This window comes from Rhinolophus sinicus, linkage group LG07, assembly GCF_036562045.2.
Source record: "Rhinolophus sinicus isolate RSC01 linkage group LG07, ASM3656204v1, whole genome shotgun sequence".
NCBI classification, from domain to species: Eukaryota; Metazoa; Chordata; class Mammalia; order Chiroptera; family Rhinolophidae; genus Rhinolophus; species Rhinolophus sinicus.
This window is the reverse complement of record NC_133757.1, coordinates 238,609-252,543: the sequence shown is the minus strand read 5'-3', so window position 1 is coordinate 252,543 and position 13,935 is coordinate 238,609. Positions and strand designations below refer to the sequence as shown.

Genomic DNA, 13,935 nt, shown 5'->3' with positions numbered 1-13,935 from the left:
TGCCGGAGCCCCACCCGGCGGGCGTTTTCCAGGTGCGAGCTGGGGTGGGGCCCTACCAGCACGTCTCCAGTTGGTGGACTGGGACGGCTTAATTGGGGCTGGGGGGCCTCTACGATAAAATCTAGGCAGAAAATAAGGTTAAAACTTGACGTCCATGTACAGTATACATTTTGTTTTAAGAGGCTTTGGACCCTTAAGTAATTAAGGTGAATTCCACATTATTTAGCATGCGCCATTTTCCATTCATCCAATAAAAATCTTCTGTCAGTCAGAACTTGATCAATAATTTAATAGTAAAAACAAGCTTGCTTTCTTAAATCACAGGGAAACAGGCTCCGAAAATTGAGGGGTTTGCAGTCTGGATATAGATGCAATCCACTGGCTGCCGCCCTGTGCCAAGCTGACCCTGGGGGCGGTGCACACACAGGGCCGTCCTGCCTGGACGGGGCTTGTAGCAGCCAGGAGTGCGGGAGGCCTGCGAGCTGGTGGAGTGAGATCCGGGCCTCAACATGGTGAGGGCGGCCAGCGGCCGTCGGGACACACGCACACACATGCCACAACAGAGCTAAGTCTGGCCAATGTGGGTGAGAGTTCAGCACAGTGACGGAGGGTCCAGCCCAGGAACCCTGAGCCCAGAGGCCGGGCTGTGACCCTGCCATGCTGAGCGCGACCTTGGCTGTGAGAAGCTGGCTCTTCAGCTAGGACGTCTCACAGTGGACCCAGCCCATCAGGGGGCACCAAGGGCCTGGGCAGAGGTGTGCGTTGGCTGGCGCGAGGCTCACGTGGCTCTTTCAACTTCCAGGCAGGTGTGCCGGTGCCCCGGGGGTGCTGTGAGCGGCCCATCACCTCCTCTGGATGGGGGGTTGCAGCGCAACCTTTGGGCCAGCAGCTCCCTTGGAGGAGAAAAAACAAACTGATGTTAACAAGCAGCTGCTACAAGGAACGCAGCTGAGTGTTCTACATTTTGTGAAATGTAGATTCTTCTTTTGTCCCACAATACGATGGCTCTGTGCACACAGTGAATGGCAGCTGTGACAGTCACAATACCCACAGCTAACACCCATAAACGCAGACTTTCATACTTACATGAGTAGGTGAAGACAACCTAACAGCCAGTGGAAGGGGCAGTCATTGAAAAGCCCTCTGCCAGAGTATCAACCAGATGATAAAACTAACCTGTAGCTGACATTTCTCCTTCCTACGAGAATGTAGCCCTCTCAGTGCAGTGGCCCAGGCGGCCTGCTGGGGAAAGAGCTCACTCCACCACCCCTGTGGGTGGACACTGCCCTGGGTAAGGGGCTTACCTGAGTGGGTCCTGGGTTGGCCATTCCAGCCTTGGGCTTGACCGGTGGTATTGGAGGCGCAGAGCTTGGCTTGACCACCTGGGAGGAGGCAGACACAGTGACAGGGGTGCCACCTAACGGTCCCCAACCATCTTCCTAAGTGCTCTGCTGTGCTCTGACCAGCCTGCAGGATTTTCTGCTGAAATCTCTAACGAGAAGTGCTCCCCTAGGCACCCGTCACCCTCAACTCAATGCCCCCACACCTCCCCAACCTAGCCCATGGAAAGCTCTTAAATTGCCAGAATGTGGGTCTTAGAAGTTCAAAAGCCAAAAAGTTACTATGGGAATTTGCCATTGTTTTCATTTCTGCTTTCCCAGGGAGAAGCCAGGATAGAGGTGGAGGCTGCCCCGGCCTCGACCAGCCATACTCAGCCCTGGCCCAGGATGCCTGGCTGGGGCCTGGTAGGTGTCGTTTTCGATACCCCAGAAGGACCCTAGTGAGCAGCCTCAGGTCTCCAGCATGATTCCCCTGCAGCCTTGGCCAGCCTGCCACCACTTCCTGGGTCAGAAAGCTCTCTGCCCGCCCACCCTCCCCCATCTGGCTGGTCAGACCCTCCTATCACCAGTTTTGCAGCTTTTCTGTAGGTCTAAAATTAGTTCGAAATAAAAAGTTAAAAAGAAATAGAGAACGTCTATTAAAAGAGCACCGCAGTAAATGTTTGTTGCAAGAAAACCCATGTGAGTGAGTTTAAGAAGTGGCAGGGGTTCCCATCTCTCAGACACGAGTACAAAGGAAAGCCAGGACTCTACAGGGAGGGGTTGGCATGAGTCAACAACACTGGTGACACACAGGTGAACATCAGGGGGGTGGAGCCTGTCCCAGGAGGGACCCCAGCTTGTTGAGAAAGCCTGGCCTTTCCTGCTGTCCCCCGTTTGCCAGAAGCAGCTGAGGCAACCGCCTGCAGGGGCCAGTGTTTTCAAGGGCCGAGATGGCCAATCGGCAGGCCCTGCAGCAGTGCTGCCAGGGCCAGACCTTGTGACCCGCAAGGGAGCTCCAGGGTAAGCCCCAAGGGGGCAGGTCTGCAGGTGAGCCCCCCACCCTTCTGTGGGGTTTGGGTTGTGTGGCAGGCTAGGGGTCTGGACGGAGGGGAAGGAAGGGCACAGACACAGCCAGGGGAGTGTTCTGAGTGGCCGAGTGGCCATGTGCTCTCACCTGCCTGGGCTTCAGCTCTGGGAGGGGCTTGGTGGGAGGAGCAGGTCGGAGCTGGAAGGCGAAAGGGCAGTCAGGACCCTGGGCCCTGGGATCAGCTAATGTCCTCACTGGCCTGGGTGATCAGCCTTTTGAAAGTGCACCCTGGGCTCCCCAGCCCTCCAAATCCAGCCCCTGAGCTCCGCCTCCCGGGACCCGCTTTTCACCACCTACACGGCCTGGCTGCAGCCCCTACCGCTGCTCACCTGGGCTGGTGCCTGCTGGGTGTACATAGGAACCGGGAAGGGTGGGCTGGACAGGGCGACAGGAGGCTGCAGGAAATGGGAACCATGAGCCTGGACCTCACCTGGTGGCCGCCTCCAGGAGCTGCCCCCCCAGCTCAGGACCTGAGGTTCCTGCCCTCCCACGTGTGTGCATGGGGACTCTGTCCCACCACGTGGCAGGGCCCCAAGCCCAAATGTGACCCCCACCTTCCCTTCCCTAAGCATGTGGGGCTGCAGTGGTGGGCGTCTGGGCCTCAAACCATCATCAGAAGGACCCTGTGAGGCCCCAAGACTCAGATTCAAGTGGAAACTCCAATTCTATCACCCGTTCCCACAGGTGCTTAGACCTGCAGCCCTGGGGAACCGGCTGGTGCTTACAGCAGGGGGTGGCCGTTTAGGGGTCACTGCGGCAGCTGTAGACCTGGGGGGCTGGCTGGGGTGGATGGCATGCATGGTAGGGACCGGCTCTGGGGGGCCCACAGTGTGCGCTGGAGCCCTGCCCGTAGCTGGCACGCTGTTTCCCTCGTGGAACAGGGGGTTGGAGAGTCCCATGGCGGCCTTGGGGACCACGTTCCTGCGGAGAAAGTAAGGCGGTTCAGGGTGTCCTGGCCTCAGGGTCTGACCCAGGGACTAGGGGGCTGCTGGGCATGGGGTCCCCTGGCTTGACCGGGGACCTCTCAGCTGCAGTGCCTTGCCACCTCCCACATGGTTCATCAGTCACAAACAGGCAAAAAAGGAGAGGTGGCCTCATGTGTCCCGGGCCCCATCGGCTCTGGGGTCCAGTTGTCCAGGCGGGAGGTCTGAGGCTGCTGAGCAAGTGTGTCATGCTGCAGTTGGCATAGGGGTCAAGGTCACCACTGAGGGCAGGTAGCTGGCGATCAGGCCAGGTGGGGCAGCTTCCCCGAGCCCACGTCATCCCAGTGCTGACCTCTCTCTGGGTCACCACAGCACCAACCTGTCACCAAGTTGTCACCTATCCCACCTCAGTGAGAGGCCGAGTGCCTGCAGCAAAGGCCCCCGGACACACTACATGAAATATGGGCTCCCTTCCTCCTGGAGCGACAGCGACCATTTCCCAGCAATGCGAGGGCGGCCGTGCCTGCTGCACACATCTTGCACCCAGTGCACCCTCACCTCCACGAGGCGGGCCTCCCGGCTTTGCGGTAGATGACCACGCCTGCCACGGCGAGCACCAGCACCCCCAAGAGCAACACAGGCACCAGCACGCCCATCGGGAGGCTCCCGGACGCTGTGGGGCACACGAGGCCAGGCGTCAACGGGCAGCAGAGGCTGGGAGGGCCCACGGGCGACACTGCCTGGGACCTGGCACCTGGCACTGGCGCCTTCCTGAGACCCCTGTGCCCTTCAAGTGCCTGCCTGAGGACACGGCACAGAGACCCGGGACATCACACCAGTGGTCCAGGCTTTTGGTGATGGTGGCCCCAGGCCCACAGTGACTCAGGCGTGGCCTGGCCAGGCCCCAGAGGCTGTGGTGCTGTGCACAGCCACACACATTTGGGGGTGGGTGGCCCAGGAGGGGCTGGGGACCCGGTACCTCCCATGCCCCTCCCCCCAGGGCAGGACCTCCCTTCTCATGTGGGGCTGAGGTTGGGACATGGAATCGTGTGCCCCGCCCTAGACCTGTAGGGTCAGGATGCCCAGGGACTCCAAGCCTGAATCTTTAACAACAACCTGATGGTTTGGGGGCACACAGGCCCTACCTGTGCGCATGTCAGCCAGCAGCTGTGTGCAGTGGGGTGGGGCCCAGCCCGGTTGGCAGTGGCACTGCCTCTTGTGGTTGCACACCTGAGGGACAACCAGGCGTCACCTGCACAGCAGTTAACCAGGCCCAGCCTCAGGCCTGTGAGGGGTTCTGCTGTGACCCCTGACCGGGACGGGTTGGACTCGTCCCCGAGCCAGGTGTGCAGGGCTCCGTCACACAGACAGCAGCAGCCCTTCACTTGGTGCCCAAAGGAGGGTGCTGACCGAACACAAGGGATTTCTAAGTTGCATGGTGGCCTGTCCCGGGAGCACACACCCCGTCCCCGAGACAGGGCTCAGGAGGGCTGCTCCAGCCGCTTTGTTTTAAGCTTTCAGTGAACCTAATGGTCCCTAGTCACTGACGCGCCACTAAGAGCTGAGCGCAGCCCAGCTCAGAGCAGCCCCAGCCCACCTTGGCCTCAGGTCACATGTGGGTGCGTCCCTGAGGCACAGGTCGCTGCCCTGTCCCCTGGGGCTTGTCCTGCAAGTCTCTGTCATCCCAAGACCACGTACCCCACGCCCGTTGCACTTGGCGGAGCAGTTCACATCTCTGTAAACTTGGAAGTCCTCGCAGAGTCCTTTCCAGCAAACCTGGAGGGCAGGGGGTCTCCTTAGGCAGCTGCCTGCACCGCTGCCCCCTCTTGTATATCAGCCGAAGCCGACCCAAAACCTGCAGGGTGAGCTTCAAGGGGGCAGGCGGTGGCCACCCAGCCTACCACTGCCACCAGGGCCACAGAGGACCGGCCCCAGCTGTCCCCTGTGGGGACTTGCAGAATGGAGAGGTCTCTGGATCACGTGAGCTGAGAGCGGGCTTTCCTGGCGCCTCCCCCTGCACCTCCGAGTTTCTGCTGAGAACACAGGATTCCACCCGCACCGCCTTGCTCGCCATGTGGGACACTCGTCCAGGACCTGGGGGTCCAGCAGCCTGACTGCCTCAGGGGCAGGTCCAGGCTCCGGTCTGGCCACGACCCACAGGAACCCAAGAGCTGCAACTGGCCGACGTGCGTGCATGGCAGGTGCTGTGGTCACTCACCCTCTTCTCGCCACACCTGGTGCCTTCGGGCACTGGCTCGTACCCAGGGCCGCCACTCAGGTCAAGAGCCTGGCAAGTAGCTGAGACGGTGGTCAGGGTGCAGGAGCGTTTCTCTGGGGACTGCTGCCCGCCCTCGCAGAACAGGACACCACACCTATTGACTCTGTGGACAGAGGGACTTGCTGTGGTGCCAGCTCACCCAGGTCTCCTGTTCCTTGCACACTGACCGTGTTCTGGGGGGACCCAGGGAGTGGCCAGGAGACAAGGCCCAGGACACTTGGACAGGCTGTGGGGTCTACAACGGGATGTCCACGACCCCAGCCGCAGTGGGCAAGACATTGAGGCCTGGGGGTCCTGGAAAGCAGGATGGGCCCCCAGAGAGATGCCTGAGCCCCCGACTCCTCTGCGCAGAGGACTCTCTTGGGCGGCCCTGCCTACAGGGACACCCTGTGCCCTGGAGCCAGGGCAGTCGGGCCATGGAAGGACACTCACCTGCGGGAGCCAAGGGGCACCTGGCCCTTGCAGTCTGATGAGATGCTGTAGCTATAGCATGTCTCCATAGCAACCCGTGCGCCTGTGGGCCAGGAGCAGTCAGTCATCTGGCTTGGGACCCGAAACCACCCTGCAGGACTGTGGGTCTCCTGCCAGGCTCATGCCCACCTTACCTGGTCCCCACAAATCCTGGCATCTCTGGGCCAGTGTAGGGCAGGCCCCGTTGTAGCAGTAGCCCCCCAGGCAAGGTGTGCCATTCTCCTGGAAGGCGTCCTCTGGGCACGCGGGCTGCCGGCCATCACAGTAGTCCTCCAGGTCACACACGTTCTTGGCGGCACGGCACAGCGTGCCAGCCGGCTTCACCTGGCCCAGCACAGTGAAGCTCACCAAGTGAATGGCAGGCACCCAAGCAGACCCACACCTGCTGCTTTGTCACCGGTCCTCCCGGGGCCCCTTCCCACCCACTGACTGTGGGGCACAGGAGGGTTGGAGGCCTGAGGGGTGCCTGGGGGCCCCGTGCTCACCCTGCATTCATGACAACAGGTGCCATGGGCACACTCGGCCCCCTCCACCAGCCGGCAGGTGGTAGCGTTGCAGCAGTGGTTCTGACAGTCCTGGGGAGCAGGGGGCAACGGGGAGGGTCTCAGGGGGCTGCATGCTGGGCCAGCACCAGGCTCCAGAGCCGACCCTGGGGCCCAACACCCTCCACGACCAGCCCTCACTTGGGCTGGGACCTTCCCACGAGCAGGCCTTTGTTGCTCCCTCCCTCAGGTCCCCTATGGCTCGTTGCAGGTGTCAGAGGACAGGTGGGTATGCAGGGTGCCTGGTGGGTCAGGAATGGACGTCCTAACCTGCAGGACAGAGACCCGTGGCACCCTTATGTTGGTAAAAGACTGAGGGTGGCGGCAGGTGCCAGGCACTGTACCTGGGGCTGGCCGCAGTCACACTGCTCCCCACGTTCCACGAAGCCATTTCCACATACAGGGCCGCCCACCAGGCGGTCGAGGTCTGGGGCATTCGCCAGGCAGGTTATATAGGGCTTTTCCACAAACGTCTCCAGGTTGGCCCGGCTGCAATGGCTGAAACTCCTGGGGAATACAGAGCTGGAGGGGGGGGTGTGCCTATCAGGGGGAGGGCGGGTGTGCAGGCCCCTTGTCCCGCAGGACGCCCTGCTCTGCTGGTGGCCCTCAGTCAGGCTGAACTGGGATAAGCCTCACCCAAATGTGGCCGCCATGATGCAGCCGCCGCTATCACGAGACATGGGACAGTAGCAGCCCTGGACGTCTTTGTCGTCGTGGTCCATGCCCAGGTTGTGGCCCATCTCGTGGGCCATGGTGCATGCCACGCCAATGGGGTTGGGGCTGTGGTCCTGCAGGGAGAGGCTGTGTGGCCAGTGCTGCCCTCCTGCCGCCCTCGGCCCTCACCTCCCCATGCAAGGCCTGCCTGCCGCACCGTTTCTTAAAACACAAAAGCATCAATGCATCCTCCCAAGGAAGCAGCCATTCGGGTGTTCATGGGGACAGCCTGGGGACCAGCAGGTGGACTGAAGTCCCGCGGTCACCCCCTCACACGTCCAGCTCAGCTCCAAGTCTGGCCCTCCCCGGGCCGCAGCTCCAGCCAGTGTGGCAAAGCAGGCTGATGCCCCCGTACCTGGTTCACAGCCCCCGAGTCTCGGGAGCACATGGTGGATATCCCGGCGAGTCCCACGGTATTCCCGGTGAAGTCAACCCGGCTGGAAACAAGAGCAGTGTCTGCAGGTGGCACCCCGGAAGCCTCCTCGACCCCGCGCAGCCCTCCCTAGTGATGGCCATGCTGTGTGTCCACCGCCACTCACGTGATGAGCTGCACGTTATCGTGAGGGTGTCGTCCCACCAGGTGCTGCGCCCGCCAAGCCAGGAAGTTGTCCAGTGTGATGCTGGCCTTGGGGCTGATGTGGATCTTGTCCTCGCTGTTCCAGATGTCCAGGCCCACCAGGACCACGCGGAACTTGAGTTCCTGATAAAGCTGGGAGAAGACAGGGATCTCGCCGGTCAGGCTCCGGACAGTGAGGACAGGAGCCCGTCCCAGAGCGGACACAGCTTGGGGGAGTCCCAGATCCCTCCTCACCTGCTGACACCCCCTCCCAGGTGCCCCCACCCCACCTCCTCAATCAGGGTTTCTGTATCCAACTGGGTGATGCCTGGTCTGGAAGGGACCTGTGAGCCAAGGGCCCTGGCAGCCCCTAGGGGCCCCCACAGGGTGGGAGCGGCCCCCACCTTGTCCACGTGGTTCACCACCTCCAGCACCCGCTTGCGCACAGCCTCTCTGCTCCCCAGCTCCTGGAACTGGAGGACAGCGGATGCTCAGCCTGCAGCCTCAGGGAGGCCTGGGCCTTGGACCCGCTGCGGCCACGCCCCGCCCTCGGCCACGCCCCAGCCCCTCGGCCACGCCTCCGCCAATCTCCGCACCAATCTGCTGTCGGTGACCACATACAGCTCCACGTAGCGGGTCTCCTGGGACAGCGGCAAGTTCTGTAATGCAGCGATAAGAAGCTAGTTGGTGCCTCCAGCCACAGCCCTCCTGGCCTCGGCCCAGTCTCCACACACTGATCATCTTTCAGGGCCCAAGAGCTGGCGCCCGGCCAGGCAGCTCAGTGTGGGGGGGCCTGTCCAGGAAGCACCAGTACAGACTAAGAAGCTGTCTCTGCAGCTGCTGGGCAGAGCCAGACCCACTGGCCCTGAATACATGGGGAGTCTGGGGGGCAGGGATGAAGCTGGGTGGGGACTCCTCACCCGGGGCCTGAAGGCTGCCGAGGTCCGGGGGCCCAGGATGCTCTCCAGGCTGGTGTTGCTGACCCCACAGGTCCACGCCTTCTGCCGCAGGTGTTGTGCCTCATAGAGTGCGTGCTGCCCCCCCTCACTGCCTCCGTCCAGGGGCTCAATCAGGCGGATGGCGGCGCCCGCCCGGAAGAAGCCCCTGAAGGTAGGCGGGAGCAGGTGGCTCAGAATCAGTGCACCCCCCCTCCCCGTGGGGAGGAATGGAAGGACTGGAAGGTATGAGGCTCGCTCTACAGTGGGATATGCTGGGGACAGTACCCCATGCCCAGTGGGCGCCTCACAGGTCCAGGAACCTGTCACTTCTAAGAGGAGCCCAGACACCCAGGTGCAGAAAGGGGTCCCCAAGTGTGGCCCTTTCTTCTCAGCCTCCATTCATTTCTCCGGAAGATGAGGGGTGCCCTTCCCGGATCTGTTGCACCCACCTGAGGCCATCACAGGTGCTGAGGCTGGCGGCAGACTGCGGGTGGCCCTCCACGTGGCCCTGGTAGAAGCAGTGGTCCTGTGGGAGGTGGCATGACAGCTCTGCAGGCCCACTCCTGGTGCCCAGCCACCCTGGGGAGGGCCGCCCAGGTCCCTACCTGACTGTGCAGCTGCTCTGTCACCTGAGAGCCATTAGCGGCCGTGTAGGTCTCTGTGTAGCCCAAGCCCACCAGGTCCCTGGAAAATTTTGAAGCATGGTTGCACCCTGGGCCCCGCCTGCCTCCCCCACCCTCAGAGGCCGTGTCTGGCATGGAGAACACGTTGGGCCAGAGAGCTGGATGCCCAGGACAGTGTGCTGGGGGCGGGCCCAGGCCTCTGCTTACCTGTTCCTCCGCAGGTGCAGGGTGAAGGTGTGCCCTCGGGCCTCCAGGACATAACTCACACTCTCTGGGTACAGGCCCTGAGCCAGGAAAAGGGACGGGTCCAGGGTGAGGGGCTCTGGCCCAGGCCACACCCACCTCAAATCTGGAGGTGAAGGGGAGCTCAGCTGGGCAGCGGTGCAGCCCAAGGCCAGACAACCCCAGCCTGAAAGGCTCTCAGAGGACCTGGGGTTTGCTCAGCATCAGGCTAGTGAAGGATGCCGGGATGTACTAAAGGGTCCTGGGAAGGCCTCAGTTTCCCCATCTGTCCACAGAGGGACGATGATGACATTCCTTCCCCAGAAAGCAAGAAGGGGGCACATAACCCAACAGGCAGCAAAGGAGTGGGGGTGGGGCAGCCACTCCAGTGCCAGGTGCCCTCCCCCTGAGGCCCTGCCCCTCCCTGCCCTGCTGACCGCGGGGATAGTATGCACCATAACAGCAAGGTGGGGTGAGGGCCCAGGGAGGACACCGAGGTCAGAGCAGGGCTCTTCCCTAACACAGACGCACATGTGCATTCACGCACACCCACGTGGGTTCCAGAACTGCCCCCAGGCAGCTGTGGGGAATCCCAGCCCAGCCCCTAAATCCCAAGAAAGGTGTGTCACAGCAAACACGAAACACAACAGGCTCCCGGTGAGCCATCTCGCCCTCTAGTCAAGGGAGGAATTTGAGTGCGACTAGGGAGTGGCCAGTACCCGCAGGGCTCCTGGAAGGGAGACAGGGAGGAACCCACCCCAGCGGAGGCCAGGCCCTCAGAGGGCAGGGCAGCCGGTGGCTCTGCCCACAGGGAGGGGCAGGAGACAGGAAGGCGAGGGGGAAGAGGAGGAAAGGAGGGAGCCCTCCAAGAGCAGAGACGCCCCCAATCTACTTGGAAGCCCAGAAGCCCAGCTGGGCCTCAGCCCCAGTGATGGTCCCTCACAACTGGCTGGACACAGAGGAGGTACAATGCTTTAACAAACCAGCTCTGAGGGGCCAGATTGGGGCGCCCCAAGCCAGCTTCCGGACCAGACTTACCAAGTGGGAGGGCAGGGCTCGGCGGGTACGGGGTCCTGGCAGGCGCCGGGGCCACACCACCTCATATTGCTCCACGTGGGGCAGGGGGGCACTGGAGGTGACCGCTGCGGGAGGGAGGGGATCGGCAGGTTCGCAGGGCATCCACCCTCATGCCCTGGGGGGGCCCCTTCCCAGGCTCTGGTAGGACGGTGTGGGGACCAGACTCTGAGATCTGGCATTAGGACCACAGGACAGTCGCCCCGTGTGGGGCCAGCAGACTGCCCGAAGCCAGCCCTTCCAGGAGCCCACAACCTGCTCCCAAATGGTCCCTTCCCCTCCTGGGACCCAGGACCACACATGCCCTGAGGCGGGGCGCTGGGGAAGGGGACGGCTGGCCAGCACATTCCATCTCAACTAATCACAGAACTGCATCGAACTGGGGAACTGCCTCCGCGGACGGTGCTGCACTCATCTGGGATCTCAAAGCACCCTCGGTTCCAAGACAGCAGGGACCCACCGGAGGAGGGGGAGGGCAGAGTGGAGTTTGGTCTTCCTCAGGCGGGAGGTGGGACCCCCCTGTGGCTAGACTACTAGCCCTCAACCCTAGGCCCCCCTCAAATCTAGGCCCCAGCTCGTCAGCGCTCCCTTCCCTGCCTGCCTGGGGAGGTCTAGGGGGTGGGGGTGGGCAATCACCCCAAGGCCCAAGGACCATCCAGGAGCCCTGCTGTCCCAGCCCATTTCTAGTAGGAGCCAAGGGAAAGCCCCAGGCACGGTTTTCACTCAGTTCCCTTTTGAAGGTCAGTCTGTCCAAAGCAGGGGGCCTCCACGCTGAGTGACCTCCAGGGACCAGCCCAGAGCACAGCGCGGATGCAGGCCAGCTGACCAGCCCTCCCCGGGCTGGTCTCGGCCAGAGCCCCACGCCCAGCACTCACCCTGCAGCCACAGCGCGCCCAGCAGCCAGAGCCCGAGACGGCGCATTGCCAGGCGCGGATGGGGGCCACGGTTCCGAGTCTGGGGGCGCGATCGGGGATCCGGTCGTCTGGGGTCCGGGAGCGCAATGAGAATCTGGGGTTCGGAGTTTGGGGGCACGGACAGCGATCCGAGGACCTGGAGTCCGGGGGCGCGGATGTGGGTCCGGGATTCGCAGTCTGGGGATTCAGTCGAGGATACGGGAGTCTGGGTCCCAAGGCGCAGTGTGGGAATGCGGTTCTGTGCGCTCCGTCTAGTCCTGGCGCCCCGCCCAGGCCACCAGCCACCCCCCACACGCACACCGCCAATTGGCCCGGGACGAGGGGTGGGGCGGGGCCTGGGACACCTGGGGGTACGCACCCCGCCCTTCCCTTGCATCCCTCCCCCCGGGTCGGGTTGCTCCTAGGTGTTCCTGTGGCTACTTCTGGTGCCCAGGTATCTCCTGGACCGTGTGGGCTGTCCAACACATGGCAAAGCTTGATACATGTGGGCTGAATGAACCGAGAAGGAGGCAAACGGCCTAACTGAACCCCTCCCTATATTTCAGCCCTCCCCTCTGCGCAGGTGAGAAGACAAGGCTGGGCCCTCAGTGGGGAGGTGGCTGGCCAGGCGTGCCTTGGAGGGGAAGTGACTTGTGAAATACTCTGAAGGGTGGGGTGCGACTTCCTGGGGAACAGAAAGCTCCTGCAGCACAGGACCAGCCCTGTCGGGGGCGCTCCACCAGCCTCCTTAGGCTTGGGGGTTGTGTGTGGGGGAACTGGCCACAGGCCGTACAGTGTGCAGAGGGACACCTCCCAGGGCCCATGGTCTGCAACTCCCCTCCGGTACCTCTCCCTGCTTTCTGCCCTCCGTGGCCTGACATCAGCCTTCTCCACCTGGGGAGCCAGGCCTCCTATGGCTGAACCAAGTGGGCTTGCCCTGAGCGGCCTGTGGGGCCCCAGCCCCGTTCCTGACACCGCCCACCCCAGGGACAGCCGAAGGTGAGAGGGTGTGGTGGACACCACAGGTAGTTCCAGACCAGAGGTCAAAGTTCAGTGGCCATGATTTCCCCCAAAGTAAATGGCATAAAAAGAAAGAAAAGGCAGGGATTCTGGGGTGACAGGCAGCACCCCAAATCCTGGCTGCAGCCAGTAGTGTGGGTACAGCAGCTGGGCCTGGGTCCATGGTGGGGGTTCTGGGGAGGGCTCCTGTCCAGAGCCTGTGCATGACTTGGTATCAAAAAAGTGCCACGCGAACCCAAAAACCCCCTGGCAGTTTTACTTCTGTTCCTTAGTCCTGTGACCAAGTCACTTGACAGCAAAAGTTCAAAGGCAGTGTGTCCTGTACAGGCAAAAACAAGCTGCTGTGAACGGGCGGCTCCAGAGAGCTGACCAGACCCGTTTGCAGCTCACCGACCAGGACCCCATTAGCTGCCAGGACCAACGTGGACCCAGAGCCCCTGCTCTGATGCAGGAACCCCCAGGTAGCCCACAGGCACACCCAACTCATCCCCCGCAAACCCCCTCCCACAGGTGCTGCTGGATGCCACCCCCTGCTGTCACCACCCGAAGCCTGGAGGTGTGGGCGAAAGTCTGCTGCCCTGAGCCCAGGACAGGGACAGGGTTTCTGGCCTCAGGGCCCTGCAGGAGGCCCTCACTCACTGACAGTCAGTGGCTTCCTCTGCTCAGGCCCCACCCGCAGAACAAACACCGTGACTGGCAACCTGGGTTGGCAGATAAGTGCACAGATCCAAGCAGCACACACTGCAGATCAGAAGGGGCAGCAGTCCGTCTGTGGTTTGCCCAGTGCTGCAAGGCAGCAGCCAGGCTGACACCCAGGCCCCAGGGGACCCTATCTGTGCGCCTGGCTGCTTCTGGTTCTCATCTGCCAAGGCCACTTGGAGCAGGTGATGGGAACTGCATTTTGAAAATGACACACATGAAATCCAGCAGGAAGGGGCAACTTGGCTGGGAGCACCAGCAGACGGGCATGGAGATGCTCGTGACAGCGTCCCACCTAGAGCTGGCGTGCCACCCGCTGCCTGAGGGGTAAGCCACACACCTGTGGAGCAGGGCGCCCTGTCCTATCTGGGCCAGCAGCCTCAGCCAGCCCGGGGCCCTTCCTGGGCATGTCTCAGGACCTCTACCCTCCCTGTGCAGGATGGGGAGCTGCTGCCCCCTAGTGCCAGGAGCAGCCCCCAGCCCCCAGCCAGGACCAGGTGTGGACGTGCAGGCAGCAGGCGGGGTCTGATGCCCCCTCGGCATCTTGGCAATTAACTTCCTGTTGTGCAAATG

At 62.3% G+C, this 13,935-nt stretch overlaps 1 protein-coding gene across 1 annotated transcript; it reads right to left on the bottom strand.

Moving 5' to 3' along the window:
- Positions 1-271: 271 nt before the first annotated feature.
- On the bottom strand, positions 272-12,159 carry ADAM8 (ADAM metallopeptidase domain 8). The gene is made up of 24 exons (XM_019728319.2): positions 11,626-12,159; positions 10,715-10,818; positions 9,662-9,738; positions 9,437-9,515; positions 9,281-9,357; positions 8,814-8,997; positions 8,490-8,552; positions 8,298-8,366; positions 7,877-8,046; positions 7,693-7,774; positions 7,260-7,411; positions 6,968-7,145; positions 6,567-6,656; positions 6,216-6,405; positions 6,043-6,124; positions 5,551-5,713; positions 5,031-5,108; positions 4,478-4,562; positions 3,891-4,005; positions 3,135-3,330; positions 2,739-2,804; positions 2,497-2,547; positions 1,305-1,382; positions 272-893 (listed from the first exon to the last, which is right to left on the bottom strand). The coding sequence occupies exons 1-24, from the start codon at positions 12,038-12,040 to the stop codon at positions 843-845; spliced, it is 2,895 nt and encodes a 964-aa protein (XP_019583878.2). The 5' UTR covers positions 12,041-12,159; the 3' UTR covers positions 272-842.
- Positions 12,160-13,935: the final 1,776 nt, after the last annotated feature.

Bases quoted from the DNA above. Each gene is read 5' to 3' on its own strand.
- ADAM8 (XM_019728319.2), bottom strand. From the start codon at position 12,040: ATGCAAGGGAAGGGCGGGGTGCGTACCCCCAGGTGTCCCAGGCCCCGC. The intron at 7,146-7,259 runs GTGAGGCTTATC...CCCCCCCTCCAG, and splicing joins ATCATGGCGGCCACATTTGG to CTCTGTATTCCCCAGGAGTT. The intron at 5,109-5,550 runs GTGAGTGACCAC...CCTGCCCTCCAG, and splicing joins CCAGGTGTGGCGAGAAGAGG to GTTTGCTGGAAAGGACTCTG.